Raw genomic sequence first — 22,332 nt, 5'->3', positions numbered from 1 at the left:
TCGGTTCTGAGTGAATTTGACAGATATACCGACGTCATTAGTTTTTTGTTTCACTAAGCTAAAGCTAAATTATGTGAAATACAAAACGAATAACGTAGATTCCAAAGTTCCCCTCAAAAATTTTATTTTCACCATACCTAACGAGCAAACCTGGTATCTATCGTCCTTGGGCGTACGTTTACGTTGGTGAGTGTGAGCACCATACAGGTTGCATTAGGGAAGAGGCGAGTGAGAGAAGGAGGCACTTTACTCTAACTAGAAATTCCATAAAAAGTTGTTATTTTTTATTTAAGTGATAACTCAACCTCCGGCCTGCACTCTTATTCCCTTGCATCGAGATTGCCGCCCTTTTTCTATCAAACCTTGGTCATTATTGCATATAAAGTTTTTGAAATAAATTAACCAATAACAGGTGGGCAATATGGAATATTCTTTTTAATATTTGTATAATTTTTATTACAAATCTGCACTAAACATCAACCCACCATCCTAGTTACAGTACATACATACGAAACCACGAACCGCACGCCTAAAAGTATGCTTCAATATAAAATCAGATGGCAACAACCACAGAAACATAATATATCTTGTATAGAAAACGTACCAAAAAGCGGAACCTGTCTAGCTTTTCATAACTTCTATTTCTGCAAGTGAGAACTGGCCCGGTAGTGATTTGATATTAAGCATTTAATTAATAAATTTAGGAAGTCCACATCAAAAAATTGTCCTTAGACGCCCTTTGTGCTTCACGGCAAAGTAAGTCGTGAGAGCGGATACGTGGATACGGCTTTTGGAGAAAAAATTTGACATTTTTTTTGTTTCTAATTTAATCTTAATAATATTTTTACGAAACTAATATGAAAAATTTCAAACTTCGAACAAGTTGAAAAAAAAAATCTCATTAACTTTTCAAAACAATATCAAACTTTTTAATTAGAATTATAATACAAATTTGAAATATGCAGTTTTATAGTTTAAGGAATATTCCAAGTTTCTAATGGCTCGAAAATCGCCATTTTGTAACTGATTTTTATCAATATTTTTGCTGACGCCGTTCGGTATATTGTGAGTGAGTGGGTTATGTTAGAGATGATAATAAATAAATTTCTGTGAAATCAAAATAAAATGTTTTGCAGTGTCACTCTCGTTCTTTAATAGCCACACTGCGTATTAAACCAGCTTGATTTTAGGTTAGCCGAATGGGTTGATTCGTGACTATCATTCGAAAGTGCGCGGGCTCGAATCTCCGGGCATGAAACACCAAGTGATAGAAAAAAAGTTGTTTCCTCGACAGGCAATGGTAAGCCTTCAAGTGCATCTGTGCCATCCAAACAAGGCTGCTCATAAAAAACCGGTTTGCCATTCGGCGGCGGCATAGAACTGTAGCTCCCTCCATTTGTGGAACTATTTACATCTAACCGCACACCACAAGTTGGAAGAGGAGCTCGGTCAAACACCAAAGCAAAGGGTGTAAGCGCCAATTATGTATGGATGTATGTATGTAGGTTAGAATGGTGGCGAAAAGTCTCAATGCCACGGCAACAACTAAATGCTGTTACTTTCATAGCAAAGTCCCCGGAAGTCTATCCTAAAGCAAACAACGCAGTTGATAAAGTTGAGGATGGCATAGATATTGTGAATGCACAAATCGCGCAGCGAACTCTACTCAAACGCGCCTGAGCAATCCACCGTTTCCTCGATAAAGCTGCTCATCTACATAGAAAATGAGTTTACTGTTCATTTTGAACCCTACAACTTCTGTAGTAATCCTTGTGAGCTGTAGACGGCCTGTAAGTACGCCCGTTTATAGGTACCAATTTTTGTGCAATCAAAAAACAAAAAAAAAAAAATTAAATTTTCTAATACTTTCTATAAACGTGTTTTATTATTTCCATTTAAATTAATTTACTAATTTATTAAATGCAACACGAAATAACGAGATTTATTGAAACTAGTTGTCACATTTTTCATAAGAATTATTTATTTAATATTTGCGTCTGTGCGTTTAATTTTTTAATTTCTTTGCTGTATTCTTGATCCATTTACGAAGCTTACTGATTTCTGTGTAAATGACTGGGTGGCCCTTATCACCACAACAACCATAGCCCCATGAAACCAAACCAACCAAATTTCTTTTAATTATCAACGGTGTGCCCGGTTGTGCATCACATACTTGCGCATCCACCGGCGCTGCACAGAGCATACTAGCGGTTAGGTCATCACTCCTATAGGCATATTGGCCAGAACCACATGCCTTAGTGCTGATAATTTTCGCTTCAGCTTCGGCGAGCTGCTCATTGGCATTCCAACCGACTATCGCACCAATTTTTCCAGCTTTTGGTTCCTTCTTAGGCATTTTTATGGTACGCACCTTCTTTGTTTTCTTAATTGATTTTGCCAGCTTAATTACAACCAAATCATTGGCCATGGTGTCGCAATTGAAGTCCTCATGAATTTTGTAGGAGGCAATGGAAATGCGCTCTCCACCACTGCCATAGTCGCTGGTGCCCAGACGGACGTACAGGTCTGCAGGATCGTTGTACTCCAAGCATTGCGCAGCAGAGACGACCACACTCGTGCTGACTAAAGCACCGCCACAGACAACTGTTCCATTGCTTGTCTCCAAAGAGGCCACGGCTGGATAATTCTGAATTTTGGTTTGTATACCGCCAATGAAGCCATCGGCATGAGAAACGGTGGTATAGACCGCAATCAAAAGCGGCAGTGCGCGACAGGCAATGTGCGCAAACATTTTAAGTGCGAAATTATTAAGTACTTTTCGCCGTGACTATTATCTGCCAACTGTACATGGAAGTGGTGGTGTTTTTATACATATAACTAGAAATTGGCGGATGGTTCATTGTTTTGACTCAATCTTACATTCTACGCCAGCCAAATGTGTTGTGTACGTATTTTGTCCTAACTTATTTTCAAAAGTTTTTATTTGAACAACTGCGAACATTGGTGCTTTTTGGTGTTTTTAATATTTCAGAGTAAATAATTATGAATAGATGTTTAAATATCCGTTAACTTGCGTATTCTGCGAGCAAATATGTATATGTGCGATCGAGCTTCTGTGTCAATTTCATTGGCAGAACTAATACATCCATAAACAACCCATTATGGTTAGGCTTACCATACATTTTTAACGTTTAACTATAAAAACAAACAAGTAATGTATTTGATTTTTTCTTCCATAAAAAAATAAAGCGTCGAGCATTCGTTTTATGGAGCAAACGCAGCGAAGCAAAATGAGCGTAGACCAAAATGATTGTGCCCTCCGAATTCGCCGTTTCGTAAAGGCCCATGAATAAACAAACAAAAAGAAGGGAATTACTTGTTTGAGAACGGGAAGAGTAGGCAAAAACAATAGAAAGCTACAGAAAACAACAGAAATTTTACACACACACAGACACACCTTATTGCCACGGGGTTACGCTTTCGATGCTTATTGCCACGGTGTCATCCGCATTATAACGCAGAAAAACTGCATTTAGGGGAATTTTTATAAATTGTGCTTTCACAACGCGGCTCTTCGTTTTCACAAATCACAAGCCATTCAAGCAAACATGTAATTTCTCCTACTTTTGTTTAGTTATTTTGTATTGGGTATCGGAATAAGTTTCCCTTCTTTCTTAGTCAAAGTTACGAATTATTCAAACAATTAAAGAACCGCTCTCCAATAAGGGCTGACGGCAATGATCGCAACAGATGGTAATCCGAAGCTGCAATGTCTAGGGAATACGACGGGTTTCCCAATGCAAGATTTGGCAATTCAGTCCCTATAAATATTTCTGGACGAATTTAGCAATGTGTGACCTGGCGTTGTCATGCAGCAAAATCAGTTTGTCGCAGGTCCCATTTCGGCCACTTTTCTTTGAGAGCTCGATTCAAATGCATTAGCTGCAGTCGGTAACAATCGCCAGTGATGGTTTCAGATGGTTTAAGGAGTTCATAACAGATTACACCCTTCTGAACCCACCAAATGCACAACATAATCTTTGAAACATGATTTTTTTTTTTTGTTGTCGATGGTCCTGGTTCACCTGGCAGGCTCCAACATTTTCGACGCTTAGGGTTATCATAATAGATCCATTTTTCATCGCCAGTGACGATGCGATGCAGAAAACCTTTTCTTTTCTGCCGTTCAAGCAGCATCTCACACGTCATCAAACGGCTCTCGATACCCCTCTCCTTCAGTCGATGTGGCATTCAGTTACCTGCTTACTGGACCATTCCTATCGCGTGCAAACGTTTACCGACGGTTGATCTGTCAGCATCCAGCTCTTTAGACATATCATATCGAACCCTTGATGACATGCGTCTTCAACCAATAATTGTTGTAGTTGAATTCGAATTTTTTTCGGTGCCCCTTCGCGAAATTGTGCGATTACCGTAAATATTTAGCTGCACTTTTCTTTAAAAGGTAATAATGAAGCATGACTTCCCGAAAGTGCTGCTTTTTCGGAACGTCGGGGCCAACGTAGAGGGCGTATGAGGGCGGAAACTTATTCCCGTACCCAATTTTTTTTTTTTCAAAAATTTACCGCAGATATAAAAGTTTACGGTCCAAAGGGTATACATTTTATCCACGTAGTGAAAATAATGAAATTTTTTTGATATTTTTAAGTTGGTTCAGGTCACCACAGTATTATATGGTGCATAACGTCAGCTTTGTCAAAATCGCAAAAAATAAAGAAACGGTTTTCGGAAGTCGCCACCTTCGATATTTAATTCGCTTGAGCGTAGACTGTATTGATTGTTTGCGTATATCACCAACACAATCTCAGTTTTTTCGTAAACAAATCGCTGTCACGATCCTGGCTTCGTCAGCCAATCAGCTGATTCCTTCAAATTCGCTGAGAACCGGCTAAAGGTCTGATCTCGGCCACACATCCCAAAAAATTTGGCACCATGCTATAAAGTTGCACATATTGAAATGCCTTAAAAACGTGAATTGTTGAGTTCAAGTTTTATTGAGAAATGCATAGCAAGGCATGTTAGGCAATCAAGAAATATTATTTAATGACCAAATATCTGACGTCTGGGTTTGTTGCCACTAAGCGTGTTTAAGTGCAAACACCAGCCAAAACACTTGTGAAATCGCGTTCAAATATTTCTCATAACAAAAATCCATTTGAAACCCATCTTTCACAGCGTGTTGTGTTGGGCTTATTTAGTATATACGTTTATGAATGGCGCTTAACCCCTTTCTGGGTGTTAGGCCGAGCTCCTCCTCCTACTTGCGGTAAGCGTCTCTATGAGGAGTTTTTGAAGTGAAACTTCTTAGGCGTCGATGGACGAGCGAGAATGGAGAGTAAAATTTCAAGGCCATGCAACGTTTTCGGCATTTTCGTTCCGCGAAAGAGAAAAAAGTTATAAAGTAGAGGAACAAGAGAGAGCAAGAGAGAGCAAGGAGAGAGAAAGCTATACCTTATATATTATATAACTTAGATACACTTCAGGCTATTCACGTCTCCCTTTGTGCGGTCCTTCGTCTTTTCTCCCACTCCTACGCTAAAGCTCTAGTCTAAGTCGTACGACGTTACTCGTATTGTAGAAACAAGAGAGAACCACGTTTACATTATATACAAGGCGTTAGAATATAACAGAGAGAGAAAGAGAGTGACGTGTAAACGTACAGCACTAACGCCATATTACTATAGTAGAGCGAAAGATAGCAACATATTGTTAGAATAGGATAGATAGTATTGCGCATGCACGTGCCTTGTCTATGCACGTTACATCGGAGCGAGAGAGAGCAGCGTATAGTTAGAATACGACATATCGTATTGTGGGTGCTGTGGCAGTACGCGTTGGCGACAAACGCTATATATACGCAGTTGTCTATTTGTATTCTCTGGAAATGTTGTGAATTTATTTAGATGTGTATTCTTTCTCTCGCTCTCTCTCATTCTCTCTCGGGTCTCTCCCTCTTTCTTCTTTCACTTCTGTTATGTGTACTACGCTACACGCACTTTTTTTCTGGGCAGAAATACACTCGGAGGTTTGCCATTACCTGCCGAGGGGCGACCGCTATTAGAAAAAACTTTTTCCAAGATTTTTGTGTTTCATGCACGGAGATTCGAACCTACGCACTTGCAAATAGTAAACGCGCGCCAATGCACTCGGCTATGGCGGCCGATACGGCGGTTTTATATGCATTTTAATATCGAATGTTGTCAATAGTGTTTATATACGTGATTGTTTCTGTTTTGTTATTGCATTCTTATCAGAAAATGGGGCCATTGTTTTGCAGCTTGTCAATATCGAAACGATGTGATTGGCTGCTAGCGTCTAAAATATATAAATACAGTGAAACATCTCTCCTAATGGGCAAAAAAAACCTCTATTCAGGAGACGCGAGCCTCTTATCAGAGGACGTAAAGATTTCTTTTCATAACAAATCAAACAAAAACCCCCTTTGAGCGTACGTGTTCTCTTCATAGGCGGACAAAATATAAAAAATGTGAGTGAACAGCGAACAGTTACTTGGGTTACCTTTTTCATTTTTTCTTTAAATCTATCCGACCTCCGAAGAAGTCTGAGTAGATCTTGTGGTCGCTTCTTAACACATCAGTGCCAAAGACCTCAAGCCAGATTCGAGCAAAGGCCGGGCAGACGCACAGAAAGTGATCCGCCGTCTCATCCTCCTCTCCACATGCTGGGCAGAGGGCATTGTCTGAGATGTCTACCTTTCCATGGGCTTCACCCATAAAAAGTGACCCGTCATCAGTCCAAGTAACTACCTACAGTCCACAGTCCCTTCTGCTTAATGACAGTCGGTCGGACATGACAGGTAACATGAGTTTTGTCCCTCTACCTCCTCTCTCAGCCTACCAAACTCGCTTGTGGATTGAAATGGAAAAGAGATGACTTCCCGGATAGGTGAACGGTTCCATCAATTGCATTTACCGTACATTTATATATGCAGCCAGAAAACGCATCCCGGTTTATGTTGGTACTCAAGTCTCTCACTCATGCCGACGAGTTCGGCCGTTTTGAATGTTCAGTTAATTATTGACAGCTGCTTTGCTTGCACGTGTTTCGACGCGTCTTCGATTTTTACCTATTCAAAAAGATGGATCAAATAATCTGTTTTAAAATTTGTAAAAAGTCTCACCTAGTAAAAATTCAACGACAGCAATCGAAGATTCTTCGAATTTTGACCATGTCTGACAGGTACACGAAAAATGATGACATCCACAGGACTTTTAATATAGCAACAGTAGACGAAGAGACCAAAAAAATAGCAAGAAGCCACTTTGAAAAAATACAGGAACACAATAATGCAGAAATCAACAAACTTCTGGAAAGGGGAAAAAACACTGAAAGACGCTTAAAGAGAACTCGACCAAGCGACTTAATGAATGCTAGAAAATAATAAATGTGCAAAGGGGTTAAATTGCTGTTAAAGTTTTGTAAAATTGTAATTATGTAGAGTAAAACTTGTATTGAATATTATTTAATTGTATATATATTAGTATTATTTCGTTTATTTTAATTTTTATCGCTTTGGCACTGGTCATTAAGCGATGGATGTAAATCCTGGCCAAATTGTTAAACAACGTACTTAATGCCAATGGACAGATGTATTAAATAAAGGGGACAAAAAAAAAACAAAAATTGATTTCAAAGACAAAATTGCTCAAAAATGATTACAATTTTAGCATATGTATATTCACTTTAGCTCGATATGACCACCTTTTGCCTTGACTATAGCCTTAAAATGGTAAAAAAATGAGTTGCATGCTGCACGAATGTGATCTTGAGGTATTTTGGCCCATTCTCGTATAATCGCTTTTTTCAGCGCATCCATACTGGCATATTTTTTAGTCCTCACCTTGCTCTCCAAAATAGACCAGATGGAATAGTCCATCGGATTTGCGTCTGGCGAATTCGAAAGCCATTGTGTGGAGGAAATGAAGTGTGGAACACGATTTTTTAACCATTCTTGGTTCGCATGAGCTTTATGAGACGGTGCCGAGTCCTGTTGGAACGTCCATGGTCTATGACCGAAATGTTTGCGTGTCCACGGCTCTAAAGCAGCTTTTAAAACATTTTCCCGATAATAAGTCGCATTCACTTTGACACCAGGCTCGATAAAAACGATTGGAGAGCGTCCATCAGCGGTCACTGCGGCCCAAACCATTACTTGCGATGCGAAATTGCTTCGAGTGGCCATACGAAGGCTCAAATTCTCGTATGAGCGTTCGGTCAAGTAAACACGATCGTTTTGAGTGTTTATGAACTGCTCAATTGGGAACTTTTTTTCTTCAGAAAACACAGTGTTAGGAAATTCGCCACGTCCGTGCAAGCGTAACAACTCCTTTGCTCTTTTGCACCGAACTTTTTTTGCTGGGGTGAAAGATCGTGTTCTTTTTGGAACTTGTACGCCTTGACCTTGAGCTCATTTTTCAATATGCGTCGAATGCTGTCTTGCGATATTTTCAGTTCTTTGGCCATTTTTCTTCCACTTCGACGTGGATTTCGTTCAAGTCGAGCATTCACTTTCCGAACCATTTCTGGCGTTGTTACGGTTTTTTTTGGTCCACCTCCATAGCGTTTTGCAATGTTACCAGTATCGTTGTAACGTTTTATAGAGCGATACACAAACATTTTATTCGCTTTGAGGTGACTGAGCTCACGAACAATGGCTGGTTGTGATTTTCCAGCCAAATATAACGCAATCACACTATTACGTTTGAATTCCATCACAGAAAAAAATCAACAAAACTGAGACGCAAATGTTTTTGATGGCTTACTCGTATAAACAATATATTGAACGGTCATTAGAACAATTTTGACGTTGATGTCATGAGCTGTGTTACAGATACAAGCAGTGTGAAGTTGGTAACACTTCATATCGTTCACCCTGAATACTTAGTGCCACAAGCACAGCGCATTGCTTTAAATTTTGTTTTAAAATATCCAAATGAACACACTTATTCATTGTAGAATCAATAAATTGCAGTTTTCTCACTTCACCAGTTGGCATACATCCCCACACCATCAACTTTGACACAGATTTCTTTCACACCATTTTTCCTCCTTTGATAGAAAGGTAGACAGAAACCTGAACTCAAGGCCGCGGCGAATACAACCTCCAAGTGTTACCCATGCATGCACGTCGGATTTGGAAGTTTCATTCCTCAACCCCAACAACCTTATCCTTCCAATCCTTACTCCCACACAAAAGTCCGCGCTACTTTGTGTGGCTGTTAAAACAAGCAAAAAACAAAGAAAAAGACACAGTTTCACATTGCATCAGTGGTGCCAGCAAGAGGAAGCGGGCAATCGCGGTAATAGCGCAGACACACGAGTTTATCGAACTCCTCAACCATCTGTGTGATCCTTCTGCCAGAAAAATGTGACACACAGATGGCGCTTCAAGCACTACTTAGGACTGGTAGCGGCAGGCTAAACACCTACCCTGTCAGAAAGCAAAATAGATTAACGAAACCAACGCAAGACTGAGTTCTGCCGAGGCCCTATGCTCTTGAGTGCAGTGAACAAGGAAAAAAAATCGTGATTTTATTCAAATAATTCTACGACTAAAACAAAAGGAATTGATGATGATGGATCTTGCACTTTTTCGTTTCTGTTAGTCTCCAAGGATGCTCTGCTCTTGGCCTTTAACTTATAATTCCGGTATTTTCGTATTTTTGAATTACTGTCCGAACCGATGTCCACACCCTGCCTGCTGTCCTTCCTATTTCTCGATAATTTTGGACTTTTTCCCACATTTCTATTATAATTTTCCTCTCGCCAAATTCAATTTCTTTTATTTTTGCCTCCATTGTAAGGCTACGCTCACAATTCTATTGAAAACCAATAAATTAATAGCTTAATAAATGAAAATAATAATTTTCCTTACAAAAAAATTGTCCTAACAAACAAAAAACCAATCTGCAAATGATTAGCGTACACTTTCAACAATTGCCTTACTCCGTATTACCGATTACCAGTACCGTTAGACTTAATGGCGACACATTGCGGTGATAATATTTTGTCGTCAGCATGACTACCACGAGACTAAACAATAAAGATGAAAATGAAAAAGAATCTAAATTCGCACTGATCTTACCTTTAGAATTTCATTGACAAATAGTATTTAAAAATAGGAGGAGCGTAGAATTATGACACTCACTGTATATCGTAGAGTACAAACCCACGCATTCTGGAATAACAGTCGGTATGTCGTCGCGTACAAATAAAAGAAATAACGACCACCACTTCCCTGCTTACATTTCTATGCTCGATTAACTTGACGAAAAATTTGCATGTGAAAGCAACAACAAAGATATCGAGTAAGATTGGGCGCCGCTCATTAAACTGGTATAACTCACAATCTTACAAACACATGTCACCTAAGGCAATCACTTGCTAACGTTTGGCGAAGAGAAGAGGCCTATTATTTTGCCGCTGGTCTCTGTGAGTGTGAGAAGGAGGCACGGAGGCGAGAATCAAATTTTCATTTCTATTTTTAAAACAAAGAATCGCATTCCTAAAATTATGTTTTAGTTCTTTGGCTAGATACTAGTAGATGCCCACAACCACCAGAATATACCCTGTAGAGAAAACGTATCGAAAGTGGCAAATGTCTAGCATTTATTTCGTCAAGTTTGAACAAGCATGGCAGTGGCTTGGTTTTGCAATATCTTCTTATAGAAGTCAGTGGAAAAAGTTTGCAATACGGCCTAACTATAACAGGTGTTATTTTGAATAGCCCGCTTTTTCGGTAGATGTCACTTTTGAAGCTGTCATTTTTTGATATTTGACAAGTAGAAACAACGCCATGAATAAAAATGGAACGGTACACGCTTAAGCAACGCATTGAAATTATTAAAATTCACTATAAAAATGGTAAAAATTTGGCGGAGACGGTTCGTAAAACTCGAGCATTTTTGGGTCATCGTGAAGCTCCTTGTCGGATCGAGCTGTTGGGACAAGTTAATAATGTGAAGAATAAAACCCGTGCCCGTCGCTCAAGAACAACCGAAAATATTGCTGTTGCAGCCGAACAGGTTACAGGTTTGTCCATTCTTCGTCGTTCTTTGGAATTAGGCATTCCACAAACGTCATTACACCGTATTTTGCATAAAGATTTGGGTATTAAGGCTTATAAAGTCCAGTTAACACAAGAACTCAAGCCGGCCGATCATCAACAACGCCGTGTCTTTCCTGATTGGGTCGCTGAAATGCATGAAAATAATCCGGAATTCCACCGAAAAATCATGGTGAGTGATGAGGCCCATTTCCACCTCGTTGGCTTCGTCAACAAGCAAAATTGTCGAATCTGGGTCTCAGAAAATCCAAGAGTTATTGTTGAAAAACCTCTCTATCCACAGCGAGTGACTGTTTGCTGCGGTTTATGGTCTGGCGTTGGACCTTACTTTTTAGAAAATGAAGCTGGAGCAACAGTTACGGTGAATGGAGTGCGCTATCGAGAGATGATTAACGATTTTTTATGGCCGGAATTGAATGGTATTGATCTGGACAACGTTTATTTTCAACAGGACGTCGCTACGTGCCACACAAGCAACGCAACCATTGATCTTTTACGGGAATAACACCCTTATTAGAAAACCCTCTATTAACACCCAAAAAACAAAATTCATGGTTGTTTCAAAAACTTCTCAACAAATCACCAATTCATACATTTATCTACATGACAATCCGATCCAAAGAGTATCCCGATTTAAGTGCCTAGGATGTTGGCTCACTGAAACATGGACAAATGACAGAGAAATTTGCTGTCGGGAGTCTGAATCAACAAGTGGCCTTGAACGCTCTTGGAGTGCTTTAAAAAGTTATTCCTTTAAAGTAATTTGTGAGAGCCCGTGCTGCTTTTTTGGAAGAAAATCCGATGCTGCTTGGCTGGAAATTTTCTCTCTTGAATTCGGTAACTCTTGCTTATGTAAACACATCTGACTATACCGCACCGGCAGCACTACATGCAGCCATCACATCTGGTAGCTCTTTTTTGAACTTGGCAAATCTCCCAATTCCTTTTTGATCACTTTTTTGACTGGCAGTTATTTTTCAGTTATAAGCAATTTTCCGAATACATTTTTGACACTTGAATGTGGGCAAGGCGAATCTATTAAAGGTGGGGTCACTAGACCAACAACAATGTTTTGTACGTTTGATTTTCACGGCAAAGTATTAGAAAAGTAGAAAACAAAAAGTTAATTTGCCTTGTTTTATTCTGTACTGACAGCCACATAGACAAAGCCAAAGAAAAAAACAAAAAACAAATCAGTTGATTTACCAACACCACCTTTAATATATTCGCCTTACATGTTGGCTATTGTTATGGAAATGCAAAAACAAATTGTTGGAATTTTCAAATGAAACTTGGAAAAAATGCCACTTAAACTTGTAATTTTTAGGTACTTTTCGCCGAGACTTTATTAAAAACTATTCGCGCATAGAAAAAATGGCACAAAGGATAGCTCTGTAATAACTATTGTTAACCTGTGTCGCTTCTACAATAATAAAAAAAGAGAACATTTTTTAATACCAATTTCGTCCGATAAGCTCAATTTATATTTCATTTCACTTTGCTATCCATTACATGAACAAAAGCAAGGCGAAGCTAAATTCATCGTCTGTGTGTACGGAATAAAAGACATTAAGAGATTCTTATGCTCATCTTAATGCACTCCTTAAAAAACTGGAGGAATGTCTACAAGAATACAAGACCATATTCAGGCAGCTAACAGAGCATACTTTGGCCATATCTAACTTATGAAGTCTTCATTGATATCAAAGGAACAAAAACTCCAGATGTACAAAACTATAATAAGACCGGTTCTCACCTACGGCTGTGAAACATGGGTCCTTAAAGTTAATGACGTGAATTTACTGATGCGATTTGAAAGAAAAATTCTTAGAAGAATATTCGGCCCGATACGATTAGAAGACGGTACATACCGTATACGGTATAATCACGAGCTCAGAGTTTTAATCGCTGTAGGAAAGTAACACGGTTAATAAAGTCCCAAAGATTACAAATAATGAGCAGCGAAAAAACGACCACAAAAGTATTTGAAGCAAACCCTGAAGGAACAAGAAGGAGAGGCCGACCAAGGAGTCGACGGTTGCAAGACGTAGAAGACGATATACGAAAGACGAAAATCTCACAAAATAGAGCGAAAGCGGACTGTCGCGAAGAATGCAAGTGTATTGTAGTGGAGGCAATGGTCCACCCCGGACTGTAATATCAAAATGATGATGAACTCTGTCAGCTATTTTTTAATGATGAAAAATATAAAATAACCACAGAATCTTGTGTAAAATAGGGATCACGAAAAGGAACATCCAAACAACAAATAATCACTGTAAGCCCAAACAGAGAACTTATCGATTTTCGCTTTCGAAACTTACACTGCCACCAATTTTTTCGAAAAAAGTTTATAAGTTAAATGGAAATATTATATATAGGTATATATAAACGCACCCATTCGCAAGAACACTTTTTTGCTGTTAAAAATATGATATCACAAAATTAAAACACTAAATGAAGAGAAAGGGCATTGAAAGCTTTTAGATGAAAACAGCGGAAGCATGCCTGATGAAAAGATTTTTAGAGGTGTGCTCTTTAGGGTACCAACATAAGGCTCTGAGCGAATTTGACAGAATCAGAATCAACGGAAAAAATCATCCAATGGCACTTCGTTGCCGTTTGAACTACGACTGATTGGACGAGTGTGTGAATATGTGTGAAATGTTTGTGCAAATTTCGGCTGACGATAAGATTGTGTTAGTGATGTATGAAAAATAAATCAACACAGTCTATGCTCTATAAATGGACGAACGTTTTAATGCATGTGAAATGATTGTGCAGAATTCGGCTGCCGCATCCCCTGTAACGTGGCAGCCAAATTTCCCCTTACAATTTTCTTTTTCGCCGCAGTTAAAGAGCAAACCTGGTAAATCGATCATTCTTGGAAGCATGGGTGAAAAATTAAAAAAAAACCCGTTAAGTTCAAAGAAATGTTTCACCAAAAAATTTAAAGAGCTTTTGTAATTAGTGTCCAGAGGCACTCTTAAGTGTTAGAGGGTTACATAAATCCCGCCTTCTAGCGTGAATACATACGCGCTTTTACTAATTATACTTGGACTGGTACGGATTTTTGTACAGTGGAGCATTTTTGAAAAAAGAAAAAGAAAACATTGCATTTATTGGTCAATCCTTCTATTAAATTATTTTGTATACTCGTAGATTAATTAATCTATTGAAATATTGAATACTTGAAGTACACACATTTATTGAAAATATTTGGCACATTTTTCGTAAGAATTCTTTATTTCTTATTTATGTGCGCTTACTTTTCTAATTCGTTTGCCGTCTTCTTTATCCATTTGCGGAACTTGGTAATATCGGTGTAAACAGCTGGGTTTCCCTTATTACCACAACCATGGCCCCATGAAATCAAGCCGACCAAATCTTTTTTAACTATCAAAGGACTGCCTGGTTCAGCACCACATATTTCCGCATCCACCGGCTTTGCACAGATCATAGTTTTCGTTAAGTCATCACTGCTATAGGTATAATTGCCTGAACCGCAGTCTTCGACACTGATAATTTTCACATCAACTTCTGCAAGCTGCTCCTTGGCACTCCAACCGGCTAGCACACCACTTTTGCCAGTCTTCGGTTCCTTTTTGGACACTTTTATCGAACGGCTCTTGTGTGTTTTGTGAATAATTTTGTTCAGCTTAACCACAACCAGATCACTATCCATGGTGGTAAAGTCGAAGTTCTCATTAACTTTGTAGGAGGCAATGGAAATGAGCTCTCCACCACTGGCATAGTCACTGGTGCCAAGACGGACGAACAATTCTGAAGGATCGTAGAACTCAAAGCATTGTGCAGCAGAGACGACAACACTCTTGCTGACTAAAGCACCACCACAGACATGTGCTCCATTGATTGTCTGCAAAGAAACCACGGATGGATAAGTCTCAGCTTTGACTTGGGTACCGCCAATAAAGCCATCAGCATGAGAACGGGGGTATAGACCGCAATCAAAAACAGCAATGCGCGACAGGCAATATGTGCGAACATTTTAAGTGCGAAATATTAAGTACTTCTCGCCGAGACTTGCAGATAACTGTAGTGGCGCAAACATAACTGGTGCTGTTTTTATATAGGTATAAAATTTTAAATTGCTGGCTTTCATGGTAAAGAAAATATTGTTTAGGTAATTAAAACGCAAACCGTCATATTGCATAGCGGGTCGTTGTACCAAGGTCAGGGTTCAAAACCTACACTAAATGTGAAAAATGAAAATTGTTAAGAAAAATCTGAAATAGCCTCTAAAACCATCCGTTTGTGTTTCGAAAAAAACTGTTGATTCATTATATGTAGAAAAAAAGAAATGCATCTATCCTCTGCATTGGATGGATCAGATCGAGAAGGGCTTGGCTTCACTTGGTGTTTCCAACTGGCGCTGTTGGCAAGAAACGACTGGTGCGCTTTGTTAAACTCGGCCAAATTCGGGTTAGCGAAGAAGAAGAATATATATTAGTTTGGAGAAAAAGAAATGAATTAAATTCAAATGGCTTAAAACTGTTTTATGGTCGCTATTTAGCTCCTTGGTGATGCTACGACTACTAACAACCCGGTCAACTTTGATTATATCTGGGAGTTTAACATCAAAAATGACTCAATGCCGGAATCGACCCTACAATGAGCACAAACTTTAAATTGTTTGTCGAAACTTTACGAGACTTCGATCACCGAGAAAATAAAGTATTTCAAAGAAGAGCTTGGGCCTCAGTTGCCAAATAAGAGCTTTCGAAAAAAATTTTGCTCACTGAGAATAATTGACGTTTTTTGTTTATGTTAATACATAAAGGGTGATTTTTTAAGAGCCATAGGAAAGTTTTAAAAAAAAACACACGTAAAATTCAGAAAAATGCATGGAATTTTTATTCAAATCGATAGAACAGTCCATATAATTTAATGTTTGAAGATTTTTTCATGCAAATGTTGACCGCGACTGCGCTTCAAATGGTCCATCCGCTTAGTCCAATTTTGGCATACTCTTTCCAATGTTTCGGCCGGTACCTCATATTTTTTTTTTTCCTGAAATCAATAGCTTAGATATTCATGAACATGAGACACAAATTTTCAGAGTTAAATTCCAAGTATTTGCAGAGCTACAGAGCCGAGCGTAGTGCGGCGTCGAGCAACCGTGCGTTTATTGTTGTACTTTGAAGCGCGTTTTCTCGGCTTTTCATTTTCACGATTTTACCTAATTTATGTACACGATTGCAAAAAAACTAAACGAGCTATCCATTTCATTCAAAATGCGTTATCTTCAGTATTGTTTTCTCTTCTATGTGAACTAAAAAAACATCCAAAAACTTTTTTTAAGCGACTTTTTTACCCAGTTGAAGAGTTTTTTTTTTCCTTGAAAAACCACTTTTTTTTCTACCTTCCCCAAAAATTCGAATTTTACGTGTTTCTCCCAATTTTCTTAGTTCACATCGAAGATAATTACATCAAAATTAATAATCTTTTTTTTTTGTTTTCAGATGAAAATTGCAAGTTGTATCTTGTACAGAAGTTGGATACTTCAGTGGCAAGGCGCTCTGGGAATCTATTGATAACTCGGCTTACAATATATTGTTGGAGATTGTACGAATTTTTTTTTTTTTTTCAAATATATATTAAACTATCCCCAAAACTTCATTTGGTTAATTGTTTTTTTTCTCATCCTACAACGCTTCGCGAAAACTACTGAATTTATGACATCTAATTGGCCCGCCGGCCTTAACATAGCCCTACAAAAAATAATCTAAATGCGTTATATTGCACGATCTGGGTGGCCAATTGACAGGTCCCGAACGTGAAATAAAATGTTCACCGAACTCGCCTCTCAACAAGTCAAGCTCTTGCACTTTGGGCAAAAAAAGGTGGATATCATTTCACAGTAGCGCTCACCATTCACAGTTACGTTACGGTTCGCAGCATCTTTGAAGAAGTACGGTCCAATGATACCTCCAGCCCATAAACCGCACCAAACTGTGACCTTTTCTGGATACATTGGTAGCTCTTGCAATTCTTCTGGCTGATCTTCACTCCAAAATCAACCATTCTGCTTATTTACGTACCCATTGATCCAAAAATGAGCTTCGTCGCTGAACACAATTTTTCGATAAAAAGGTGGATCTTCGGCCAACTTTCCAAGAGCCCATTCACCAAAAATTCTGCGTTGCGGTAGGTCGTTCGGCTTCAATTCTTGCACCAGCTGTATTTGAGGGGTTTCACACATAAATCCTTTCGCAAAATGTTCCACGTTGTTGAGTAACAGAGGCCCAGAGATGGTCATCATTAACACTGGCCGATACAGCTGCGATATTTTCTTCAGTTCGCACTCTACGTAAGCGTGTTGGTGGTTTGATGTCCAATAATGTAAATTTCGTTCTAAATTTAGTCACAATAGCTCGAATAGCCGTTTCAGTGGGTCGATTAAACTGACCATAAAATGGAAGAAGCGCGCGATAAACTTTCTTAACAAAACACGCATTTTTATAATAATAGGTTAAATTATAGACCAAACTGAAGATGTTTGACAGTGAAACAAAACACGAAATGTGCGTCAGCTGTTTAAACCAACTGTTTAAAAAGATAATAGTTAAAAAATCACCCGTTATAAAGAAATCTAACGGGGAAGCAAATATTTTCTTAGCTGTAGACCTTTTTATTGTCTTTTTATTTGCTGTCTTCGACGACATTTTTTCTAATTTAGCACAACGTAGTTATTTCGTTTGAACAGTTGGCAAAACCGTGAAATAATTGGTGGTATTTATTCAAGATGTCAGCATCAAGCGCAAGCTTTGGTGTGCTCGAGAGAAGTTGTTTTTATATTAATTTACTTATTTTTTTTATGTTTCAGTGAGACGTTTTAAAAATTTATCCAAGCCAAGCTAAATATAAATGCCACTTTCACTTACCTTTTAAATTCGTTTAAATTTTATTATAAAAACCTGCTGGCATTCTATCCAAATTATTGCTTTATTTAAAGTTTCTTAGCGTTTTTCGTTTTTTATAAAGTTAATATGTTTTAAATTTTTATTGCATTAATTAAAAGTGAATTTCGTATTAAAAATGAGTTGGTAGCCCTATTGAAATGGGTTTACAGTGCTTTAATGAGGAAAAAGTCATCCATTATTTTCTCGGTAGATGGCTGTAGTTTTCCACATCTCATAAAGTATCGATCAAACAATTTAAAGTTTATGCTCGTTTTCAAGGTGACATTTTATAATAAAAAATTCTTTTGCTATTTTTTGTTTATTCCATTCAGCTGTGAGTTACAGGGTGTCAACAATGGAAGTCAGCAAAGAGAAAATTCGGTACAGCTTTTCTTTGATAAAAGCGAAAATGCACGACAGGTCGCCCAAGAGCTTAATATCGATCATAAAAGATTTCTAAACCACCAAATAATGGATTTCTTTTTTCCCAAATTAAAATGTATTTCATATTTTTCTTTTAAGTAATTTAAAACAGATGGCAACCTTATCAGATTGTTAACTGAGATAAAACCTATATAAATAAAGCTACTCTTAACATTTTTGCTTGTGAACATTTATTGTAAAATAATTAATTAAATACGAAGTTCTTACTACAAATTAGGTGGCAACACTATTAAAATAATATTATTGATTAAAATTAATTAAAGTACTTCTCATCTCATGCACAAGTCATAATAATGCATTTAATTTTAAATTTCTTGCACTTAAAAAATGTTGTGAACAAAAACCCTGAAGTACTTCTAATTTTTATTTTCTTATTAGAAATAGGTGGCAACCATATACGAATAATTTCAGTGGTAATAGAGATAAAGCTTTCTTAACATCTTTCGTTCGTTATTTATACATCTGTGTACAGGGTTGCCAATATTCGATGGACCCATCTGGCAACCCTGTATCTTTTGACGGAGACGTCAGATCGCTTAATATCATACCGCGTTGGAAGCGTCAGTCCAAGCAGATTTTTACCATGGAACAGTACACGCCACGCGAGGGCTCCCAAATTGTTGAAATTTCCATTCAACAAAAGAGGTCAATTGTGAAAACTCAACGTGTGTATAAAAAATTAAATAATGTGAAAAGTGCGCCTTCTAAGAACACCATTAAACGTTTGTACGAAAGGTTTTCGAGTGGTGATGCTCTTTCTAATCCAAAGAGGCCAAATCAAAACCGACCAAGGCGTCGCCAAGGACATCCCAAAATCGCCGTTCTCAGCAGTTGGGCATTGCTCGGACCACTTTACAACGAATTATCCGCATTGATTTGCATTTATTCCCGTATAAAATTTAATTGACACAAGATTGTTTGCTGCGGACAAGCCTCGTCGATTGGAATGGGCCCAAAGAGTCATCGAAATCCGGCGGGTCCGTCGAATATGGGCAACCTATGCATTGCATCGCAATTTTTTTAAATAATTAATTAAATACAAGTTTCAATTATTAAATGCAACTTTATTTGAAAATATTTTAAGCATTAAAGTTCTTATTTCAAATTGTAATATTTCATTTATTTTTAAATAATTTAAAATAGATGACACCCGTATAGAAATCAGGCATAGACTATTTCGTATGTGATTGTTTAAGTAACTAAATCAGAATTAAGTGGCAACCACATTGCCAAATTTTTTTGAATTAACAGTATAAAATTAATTTTTATTTATTAAATTAATTCTAATTTATAAAATTATTGTTTTCCCCATAGATAATTTACGTTTTACAATTATTAAAATATTTAAAAGTTATAAAAAACAGTATTCTCTCGGATGGAGTCTATCTATGTAGATAAAGAATTTTCACTTCTTTCACTTATTAATTGTAAGACATTATTTAATAAAGAATTTTTTTTTAATTATGTGGCAACACCATTCCCAAATTTTTCGGAATTCAAACTATAAATTACCTTTCATTTCATATCCTCATTCTGATATATATTTTTTTTACGTTTTCAGTAATTTAAAAAAGATTGGAAGCTAATACAAATAATTTTCTGTTTAATTAATAATAGACGCCTGTATAAATATTTTAAGGATTACAACAAAAACGTGTATAAATAATTTAAGGATAACAACAAAACAAAAGGATTCAAATATATTACAACAAAAAAACTGTACAGTTTTTCCAAGCCCTTTATATGATATAATTATTAGTGAGCTAAAGTTATTGAAAACGCTACCAAAAAATGTATATGCACTTCAAAATGTATCCCCTAAATGCTTGAAAAATGTCAAATAAAATAATAAAATTTTTACATAAATTCCAACGCGATTAATTTCACGAATAACCAACAATGTGCTGAGCAAAACTATTTGGCGGAAATCATAAAACATACCGATTTTTATGATTCATTCGGAAAAAGAGCAAATATCTTCTTTTTTTATGTTAATCACCTTTTCATGCACATACAAACATTCTGGTATTTATGTTCAGTTCATTTCAATTTGTACAACGAATTGACAGCAACATTTGACTCGATCCACTGACGCACATGCGACACATTCACATAGACACCGGGGTATTCCGGACGTGCACAACCAATGCCCCAAGAAATGATACCGGCCAGTTGACGTTCCACCAATAGCGGACCACCTGAATCCCTCTGACAAGCATCCTTGCCACCATTAACCACACCCGCACACAGCATAGCGTCCGTAAAGCGGTCGCCATAGGCCAGACTGCATTCCTTTTGGTCCAGCACGAAAACATTGACTTCTTGCAATTTGCTCGCAGCCACACCACCCTCTTCAACTGTACCCCAACCAGTGATGGTGGCCTTTGCGCCAACTGCTGGTGCAGTCATTGCCAGTGCAGCAGATGCAATAAATAAATTGTCGATTGTCAGCGGTGTGGAGAGAAAGAGCAATGCCACATCATAATCCGTTGTAGAAGCATTGTAAAGTTCGTGCATGAGCAGTTTGTCCACGCGCGCCACTATGCCATCGCAACTGGCGCGTTTGTCGGTGCCAGCGATCACCGTAAAATTACGCACATCGCGATTCAAAACACAATGCGCCGCCGTCAGTATGGTGTCCTCGTTCAGTATGCTACCGCCACATTCGTGCACGTAGGCGCACTCGACACAAGTTCTGTGTCGCAACGAAACTTGATGCGGATGACGTACAATCGATGCATCTTTGCCGCCTATGATGCGACCCTCGTTCAGCTGTATTCGGCTGTTGTCATCTGTAGCGGCTGTGGCCACAAGCAGGAGCGTCAAAAGAATTAACGAAACAGCGGACATTGGTTGGATGAGGTTGGATGATACGCTTGTACGGCACTCAAAACGAAGACTAAATGCAATTTCAAGTGGAGGTAATCATATTAAAATGAGTAGTCTCAACCGTTAACTTTTACTGCTACTAAAGCTGTAAACTTTTGCCACACTGGTAATGCCGCCTTAGCTAAAAGTGATAGTGCACGGCATATCGATTCTTAATTAGGGAGTCATGATTTCGCACCCAACTCTGTGAGTGAATTATTCGTAGGCGTAGAAAATGTTATAACTTAATGTGATTGCTCCTTGAATGGCCAAGTTAAGCGACCAGTACCACGAAGGAGCTCCGTATAAACATCAAGATGCGAAAAGAGTAGGGTCTTTATGCCAAACAATTCAAAGACCCACAATACACAAATGAAAGAATATTCTCGGCCTAAACTTGACAACGTCTTGTGCGCCACACTACTTTTATTACTATTATCAATACCGTTATCGCGCACACTAATTGCCAATAGACAAAAAAAAAACGAGTATTATTTCGTATGTGTTTACTTAATTTTGTACAATCTCAAGAATCTATAAAGCTACAACGGTCATATAATTTAGAAACTATGTATTTATAAATTTTTTTCTCCATTTCTTCATAAAACACTTGAAGCGATGCTTGGCTAATTGCTGCCAAAATGCTGAGCACTTGAATAAACTAATAAACAGTAGTATTTATCACGTGAGGAAAAGGTCCCACGAGGTGTAGATGAAACTTTTAAAATCAGTCGAAACAAGTTGTTGAAAAGTTATGAATTCTTTGTATTTTCAAGCAAATATTTTCATCTGTCTTTATTCTAATTCTTTCATCGAGTTTACTACGGAAAGGATACAACTTTTGTATGAAAATTTCCTCTTGTCTATTTTCACCACGAACTTAAATGCAGTTAAGAGCTCTGTTAAGGTGTCAAAAACTGTAAAGAGTATGTACAGGGTGTCCGGTAATTAAAAACGAGTTGCTAATGATAAGAAAAATTCATTTCAATAATTATTACAAAGCAGGCAAGTGCGCATTTTATTTTTCAA

At 37.9% G+C, this 22,332-nt stretch overlaps 3 protein-coding genes across 3 annotated transcripts; all 3 read right to left on the bottom strand.

Annotated features, from left to right (window-relative positions):
• Positions 1-1,961: 1,961 nt before the first annotated feature.
• Positions 1,962-3,627, bottom strand: LOC128866933 (trypsin alpha-3-like). The gene has a single exon (XM_054107986.1). It carries the CDS (start codon positions 2,750-2,752, stop codon positions 2,006-2,008), a length of 747 nt encoding a protein of 248 aa, XP_053963961.1. The 5' UTR covers positions 2,753-3,627; the 3' UTR covers positions 1,962-2,005.
• Positions 3,628-14,333: 10,706 nt separating this feature from the next.
• LOC128867245 (trypsin-like) lies at positions 14,334-15,235 on the bottom strand. Its single transcript, XM_054108348.1, has 2 exons — positions 15,230-15,235; positions 14,334-14,945 (listed from the first exon to the last, which is right to left on the bottom strand). Exons 1-2 carry the CDS (start codon positions 15,233-15,235, stop codon positions 14,334-14,336), a joined length of 618 nt encoding a protein of 205 aa, XP_053964323.1.
• A 5,040-nt stretch (positions 15,236-20,275) lies between these two features.
• Positions 20,276-22,114, bottom strand: LOC128867986 (trypsin eta). Its single transcript, XM_054109653.1, has one exon. It carries the CDS (start codon positions 21,283-21,285, stop codon positions 20,476-20,478), a length of 810 nt encoding a protein of 269 aa, XP_053965628.1. The 5' UTR covers positions 21,286-22,114; the 3' UTR covers positions 20,276-20,475.
• Between the last annotated feature and the right edge of the window lie 218 nt (positions 22,115-22,332).

This window comes from Anastrepha ludens, chromosome 6 (genome assembly GCF_028408465.1).
Source record: "Anastrepha ludens isolate Willacy chromosome 6, idAnaLude1.1, whole genome shotgun sequence".
NCBI lineage: Eukaryota > Metazoa > Arthropoda > Insecta > Diptera > Tephritidae > Anastrepha > Anastrepha ludens.
The sequence above is the reverse complement of the archived record's forward strand: the minus strand, read 5'-3'. Positions and strand labels throughout refer to the sequence as shown.

Coding starts and splice junctions, on each gene's coding strand:
- LOC128867986 (XM_054109653.1), bottom strand. CDS start 21,285: ATGTCCGCTGTTTCGTTAATTCTTTTGACGCTCCTGCTTGTGGCCACA.
- LOC128866933 (XM_054107986.1), bottom strand. CDS start 2,752: ATGTTTGCGCACATTGCCTGTCGCGCACTGCCGCTTTTGATTGCGGTC.